Genomic DNA, 7,750 nt, shown 5'->3' with positions numbered 1-7,750 from the left:
CTATTATGAGTGTTCAAAGTTCCATTGAAGACTGACTTCAGAGTCAAGGTCTATAGCTCAAATATTATGTGAATGTGCCCTACATTTTGAATGGGGTCAAAGTACATGCCACAAAAGCGTGAATATTCTGTTCACAATTAAATGATCATGATACATCTCAGAGACATGACAGGCCTACAAGTCAAATTTTTACTATTCTCTAACACTGTGGATGCACACTTTACATATTGATGTCAATGCTGTAGTATGACAAGAGTTTCACAGAAAAACTGGACCAGATAAAATGTCTTTTTTGTGCTCCCTCTCATGTGACCAGAGAGTAATGCACCTCATTACAGCGGGATAACCTTGATGAGAGAGGCAGACCCACCCACACTCATATGCTAAGATTAAAAATCACATATCATTGTGGACATTTTTAGACGAAGTTGAGAAGTTAAACCGGTAACAACGGGACAGCAGACCGGGAATGACAGTCATTTCTATGACTTAGCACACACTAATGTCTGTTGAGGAGGAAGAACGTATTCAGTCTGGCTCATTGCCTCAGCAGTAATGTGAGTATCGTATTTGTTTGCTCCTTCAGTGAGGTAGCGCATAAATCAATCTATTGTCCTGAGTTACTGGCATCAGATTTTTGCTAGAGCTAAACAAATGCTGACTGAACATTTTTTACCATGTCGCTACTGTTATCATGTTACATTTGTGTAATTTGTGTAACAATCTGGTCATCTTTGACTTAACCCATTGGGTAAATGATATCAAAACTGGTGTCAAAAAACAGGTCAAACATGCAAATCAGACTGATGTCAAAAACTTGATTATATGTAATCAAGTGATATGATTATATGTAAATTGCACATCAAACATATTGGCCTCCATATACATTAAACCAATTTCAGTGTGGGATTAACTCCCTATTTTCACCCAGTTATCAATTGTCGTCCAAACTGAATTTAAACTCATGTTACAGCATCTTGATCAAGTCTTGACCAATATTTGACTTCAAATTGATATCAAGAAGACTGTTCAAGTTCATTGTCAAGTGTTTGATTGTAAAAAAAAAATAAAAAATAAGACCACATGGATGCACTGAACAGAACCCCCCCAAAATTAAACAATTCATGTTTGAATTTAAAATATTTACAGAATTAAAAAAATATTATATAATTAAATATTACATTATATTATAACTTTTAAATATAAAAATGTTTTATTTTCAATTAACAAGACATTAATCCAGCAATTCACATTTTACTGTTATATCTGTTTATGATCTTTTTAACGCTATGTTGCACTTGTACTTTGTATAGCATGAAATGTGTTATATTATTAGTTTAATTTAAAGGTGCTGTATGTATGTTTTTGACTCTACTAAAGCGTAAAAATACCATAATATGTTTGCAGATATTTAAGAAACATGCTAAGTTAACATATTTGTTTATCTGAAAAACAATGCTACAGTTATTCTCCTTTGAAAATATGCGGTCCGGCCCGGAATGTCGGTCTCTGTTTTGGTTTGTGAAACTTGCCCACTGCCAGTTTACCCAATTGTATTTCGGCACCCCGGATTGCCAGTTGGTGGAAAACACAGCGTATTTAACTTCATTCATCATCATGTGCGCTCGTTCCTGTTGGTGTCATTAATCTGGCAACCTGGTGTGCCTCAAGTCTGGGGAGGAGGGGCCAGGTGAAAAAAACCCTCTCCAGTATTTTGAATTTGGACTGCAATACCTAGTTCAACTGCTAGGTGTCAATCCTACATACAGCACCTTTAATACAATTCTATATATAAATTCTCTGTTTCTCTCTATATATAATTACGGTACCCGGGAGGGGCCGTCTATGGTTCACTTAGTTTTGTCGTGGCCACGACATATTAAGTCATGGGAACGTCATATGTCGTGGCCACGAGATCGTTTTGTAGGTAACGACAGATTCTAAACCATTCCAAGATGGCGGCCGCATCTACGTGCCTGGAGCAGTCGAATAGGGCGTCTATATATGTCTATGGTTCCCTCAACATAAGAAGTCGTGGCCACGAAAAATGGATGTTGTTCCCTCAACATAGCATCTCAAGGCCATGACATAAGGATGTCATTACCTCGACAAAAAGATCTTCTGGCCATGACATTCTTCACATTTCTCTTTTGTTTCTCACTGAAGGTGATCTCATGTCTTCACAAAGGCAAGAAGAGAAGACATCAAAACATAGCTGAACTGAAGTGGCATCACACAATATACAATACCGAAGTTGAAAGGAGTTGTCTTAAGATATTTATTCAACTACACATTTCAACCAGTTGTTCAGCATGCCTCTGTATGTCCATGCCTTGGCATGTGCTTTCGGTCTGGGCTCCTGGGTGTCCATTAATGGCTTGTGGGTGGAGCTTCCTCTGATAGTCAATGTTCTGCCAGAGGGTTGGGATTTGCCCTCGTACCTCACAGTCATCATTCAGCTTGCCAACTTAGGCCCTCTGCTGGTGACCCTGGCACACAAATTCTGTCCCGGACGACTACGTGAACATCTGGTCATCTATGCGGTCCTGTCGATCGGTGTTGGAGCTTGCGTCCTACTTGCTGTGTTTTGGAAGAACACCACCGTGATCCTCGGGCAACCGCGTAGCACAGCATTTTTCATTCTCACGTTTTTTCTCGCTCTAGTCGACTGCACCTCATCCGTCACCTTCCTGCCATTCATGATGCAACTTCCAGCAAAATACATCACCACATACTTCATTGGAGAAGGTCTGAGCGGTCTGGTTCCAGGCCTGGTGGCGCTTGCACAAGGGGTCGGGATGTCAAAATGTGTCAATGTGTCTCATGTGTCAGATAACCTCACGGAGCCTGGACCTCCAATCTTTACTGTGGAGACACAGTACCTCGCTCCTAATTTCTCCACTGAGATCTTCTTCTCCTTCCTGGCCGTAATGACAGCAATAAGCCTGGGGTCCTTCATCATTTTAAACCGCATGCCTCGTAAATTTGAACTATCCACTGAAAATCTTGTCCCGGACACAGATGCTGTTGAAACAGTCTGCAGGGGTTTGGAAGACCCCGTGGACCCCAAAGTAAAGACAAACAGTTCAGAGGAAAAGGAAAAGATGAGAAACACAGTGCTGCTTTCTAAACCACTGCACTCCGGCTATCAGCTGGCGTTTATCTATTTTATGGTTTTGTGGGTGAACGGTGCAACAAACGGACTGCTGCCCTCAGTGCAGACGTTCTCCTGTATGCCATATGGAAATATGGCCTATCACCTGTCAGCTGCTCTGTCGGCGGTAGCCAATCCAGTGGCCTGCACCATTGCCATGTTTTTCCCTAAACGGTATCTCTACTTTACTTTAATTACAATCTAATCATCTTGAATTTATTTACCATTTCATTACCATTTTGCATTTATTTTGTGTTCTATTAAGTAGATTAACTGCTTAAACAACTTAATAAACTTCCATAAAAATGGAAAAACATGGAATAATATAGCAGAAAACAGTTAGATCACATTGTTTTGAAAGTATAAAAATAACTTAAAAATAGCTTTAAAAAAATATTTTTGTCAAATTGATCAAAAATAAATAATTTTATAAAAATATTTTTGGGATATACATAGACGCATATATTATTAAGAATTATGAGAATATAAGATATATAAGAATTATGTAGACAATGCATAAGCTTAAGTTATTTTTCATATTTAAGTGTTCAGTAAAATCCAAAAGTTTACTGTCATATTCCTCCTGTTAAACCCTCTGTCTATCTTCCTATCTAAGTGCATTTCATATGCGTTTCATTTTCTTTTGAGGGACGAGTCTACATTAATTTCTGTATTTAACCCACAATATTCACTTTAAAGCACATTTCAATGTTCATAATTGCAGTGTCTGACTAACTGTGAGTATATAATTCTCTTCCAGTTCATTAGTATTTCTGGGCATCTTGTGTCTGCTGGGCTCTGTTTTTGGAGGCTACAATATGGCCATGGCTGCTATGAGTCCCTGCCCATTACTCCAAGATACACCTCTAGGGAATGCTATAATAGTGAGTTACTTTTTAATGTAATCAGCCCATTTCTAGAAAATTCTATCAAAATGTTTTGCTTTAAATAAACCTACTCTCAATTCAATTCAGAATGAAATCTTAAAAGATTAATGCAAATGTTTCAGTAAAAGTTTTGTTCCTCAGGCTACAAATAAAACAAATGTAAAATAAAACAATACAGCATGAATGAAGGCAAAATTATGATAATCTCTCATAAAAACTAACATTCCAAATACGAATGAAGCTTAGTGAACTTCACAAATGATTAGTGCTGGATTTGGTAGAGAAATCCAGACCCATGTGCCAAACAATTCCCAAGTTTTAATGTCAAGTGTTTGCGTCACTAGTAATTCTGAGCTGAGGTGAGATATACTAGTGTTTCTCAACACCTCTGCCTTCTTCACACGGTATCTACTGTTACAGACATGGCAGTTCCTTTATATTATTCAACAACCTGATGACCATTTGTCTCTTTGTGTGTGTGTGTGTGTTTTGAACTCATTTCAGATTTTGTCATGGGTGTTCTTCACTGGTCTGCTGTCCTATGTGAAGGTGATGGTGGGTGTGATTCTGAGGGACCGGAGTCACAGCGCCCTTGTTTGGTGTGGAGCCGCAGTTCAAGCAGGCTCTTTGCTGGGCTCCGTCATTATGTTTCCCCTGGTTAACATCTATCACCTCTTTCAATCAGGAGATGTTTGCAACACCATATGCCCATTATAATAAGGGTTTAATAAGACTAACTGGGGAAAGAACTACTACTTACTGAGCTAATGATTGTGACATATGTTTAACGAACATTTGGCACTTCCTTCAAACTGTTTTGATGCTTTTGTTTTCACATTAACTTAATATTTGTACATTTTTTAAAAATGATTGTGGATTATTATTTATGATGTTGTGAGTTCTTGATACCTAGAAATATCAACAAGTGTTTCTGGATCATTTGAGAATTACCAGTATATATCCTTCCGAAATATTATAGCAAAATCTCATTGATTACATCATTAAATAATTTTGTATTGTAAATGCTGACTATTTCATGAATGTTTTTTTGTTGAATGAATCAGATTCTGTGGTGTGTTGTCAATTACCAAAGATAATAATTTTGGCTCCTCCCTCAATCTGACAATAAAAAAACTCACAATAGAAGTCTATAGACTCATGTGGGTGTATTGTTTTCTATGTAAACAGTCCCTTTCTGTTCCTTGCACATATTATGTAAAAGCTTCATGGTTTAATGGCTGTGCATGGTCATGGCAGGAGTTTTTTGCTAAAACTAGTTAAGCATTTTTATCTCATTTAACTTGTAAGTCTTGTTGCTATACCTTTTATTTTTTTTACATTTATTATTATGCCGTTTCTTGCCCTATAGAGTACTACTGTAAGTGCACAGCTGTACACGATATTTGTTTGTTTTTATAAAGTGAGAGACAAATATTTTAGTCAGCATTCATGTCAACAGTCAAGACACCTGTGTCATCACTAGATGGTGCTCACTTGCTGTATATTTTTATGATGGTACTGCTCTTTTGCAGACAGCCTGTGGTTTACTGCAGCTCCAAAAATTCAATTTAAAATGAATAAATAAATCAAGTCAAACACTAGTGATGTTACATTTGACACCAAAGTTCTGAAGCATGTTAAAAAAAACCCCACACATTTCACACTAAAACATTGTATCTGGGCTTCACTTACTTTTGTCAAAATCATGTGATCTATGATATCCGAAGCATCATTAATCTGAGAACCATATGACTGCCTTAGTATCTTGTTCAAAAGGAGCAAACCCCAGTGCAGTTTACCTTATATATTTATTCATTTATTTATGAAGCCAAATGTTCATCTGACTATGAGCTAACAATTGAAGCCGGGACTGGGGCATGGTTAAAATAGAGACTGCAGATTATATTTATGATTTTTTTTTTTAATTCATTTGAATTATTTCAGTGCCAATACACAGACACAAATGAATCACTCTGATGGTGACTTTTATTTCTAAGATAATGCCATGAGTTTACTTTTAAATAAATAAAATAACTGAAATATAGGGTGTTTCTCAAACGGAAGACTGCATCCTACGAAGGCTGCATATCTTGGCTGCCACGGCATCAAACAGTCTATGGTCGCTGAAGGCCATCTCAGTCGGAAAGAATTCTTGGAAGACAGCCTTCGTTTCGCGTCCTTCATTCAGCTGAAATTGAAGGATGCATGGGATGTATCCTCCATGACCTTCAATTACCCATAATCCTTTGTACCCATTCCATTTCATGAAAATAAACTGACGAAAAACGAGTTGGTACTGAGCTTGTCTGAATTTATTATGAAATCTAAGACAAAAATAATGTTTTTGGACATGAAAGGATAGATGTTATCTTTTGTTTTTTTGGTGTAAATTACATATTAAACCTAAACTGCAAATAACTGGGAGATTATAGACGGCTGTGATTCATTGTATTGCATTAATAGAAAGCCAAATAATATAAAGATATGTAATAGAAAGTATTTTTGTATTTTTCCAAAACTAAGTTTTATTGGTGTTTTCGGGCCGTGACGGTGAGGGCGGGAACATACGTGATGTAGCCACGCGCACTTACTAGACCGTCTCATTCTAGCCGAGGAGAGCCTTCAAGACTCTGAAGGACTGAACTAGGAAGGACGCAGCCTTGGTAGGTTGCAGCCTTTGCCTTTTGTTTGAGAAGCACCCATCGAATCAGTTGCAGAACTAAATGTGAAGCAGGTGTAATGGGACACATCTGCTTGGTAGGTGCTATTTCATATTTTGACCACCAGATGGCTACAAGATACATAGTGTTGAAAAGCTTTGAGTAATAAATCTTTTTACTACATTTACATTTAGTCATTTAGAAGAGCTTAAAAGCGACTTACAAAGGAGGACAATGGAAGCAATCAAAATCAACAAAAGAGCAATGATATGCAAGTGCTATAACACGTCTCAGTTAGCTTAACGCAGGACACATAGCAAGGCTTTTTTTAATTATATAATAAATAAAAAGAAAACAGAATAGACAAAGAATAGAGCAAGCTAGTGTTAGAGGCCTTTTTTTGGTTTTGTTAATTGTATAATAAATGACGAGAAAACAGATAGAATACAAAAAGATTAGAAAAGCTAGTGTTAGTTTTTTGTTTTTGTTTTTTAAGAATAGAATTAGAATAGAGAGAGCTAGAGTTAGAGGGTCAAATAAAGATGGAAGAGATGTGTTTTTAGCCGATTCTTGAAGATGGCTAAGGACTCGGTAAAGCTGCTCGGTTGAGTTGGGCAGGTCATTCCACCAGGAGGAAACATTTAATTTAAAAGTCTGTGAAACTGATTTTGTGCCTCTTTGGGATGGCACAATAAAGCGACATTCGCTTGCAGAACGTAAGCTTCCAGAGGACACATAAGTCTGAAGTAATGAATTTAGGTAAAGGGGTGCAGAGCCAGTGGTGGTTTTGTAGGCAAACATTAATGCCTTGAATTTTATGAGAGCAGCTATTGGTAGCCATTGCAAATTGGTAAACAGAGGTGTGATGTGCATTCTTTTTGGCTCATTAAAAATGTATCTTGCTCTTGCGTTCTGGATTAATTGTAAAGTTTTGATAGAACTCGCTGGAAGACCTGCCAAGAGAGCATTGCAATAGTCCAGCCTGGAGAAAACAAGAGCTTGAACAAGGAGTTGTGAAGCATGTTCTGAAAGAAAGGGCCTGATCTTCT

General features: G+C 37.4%; 1 protein-coding gene across 1 annotated transcript; it reads left to right on the top strand.

Annotated features, from left to right (window-relative positions):
- The first annotated feature begins 349 nt into the window (after window positions 1–349).
- LOC306848359 (solute carrier family 52, riboflavin transporter, member 3-A-like) lies at window positions 350–5,165 on the top strand. The gene is made up of 4 exons (XM_079382861.1): window positions 350–557; window positions 2,167–3,328; window positions 3,915–4,038; window positions 4,546–5,165. The coding sequence occupies exons 2-4, from the start codon at window positions 2,313–2,315 to the stop codon at window positions 4,756–4,758; spliced, it is 1,353 nt and encodes a 450-aa protein (XP_079238987.1). The 5' UTR covers window positions 350–557; window positions 2,167–2,312; the 3' UTR covers window positions 4,759–5,165.
- Window positions 5,166–7,750: the final 2,585 nt, after the last annotated feature.

The sequence above is a fragment of the Barbus barbus genome (assembly GCF_936440315.1).
Source record: "Barbus barbus genome assembly, chromosome: 28".
Classification (NCBI taxonomy): domain Eukaryota; kingdom Metazoa; phylum Chordata; class Actinopteri; order Cypriniformes; family Cyprinidae; genus Barbus; species Barbus barbus.
This window is presented reverse-complemented; position numbering and strand designations above follow the sequence as displayed.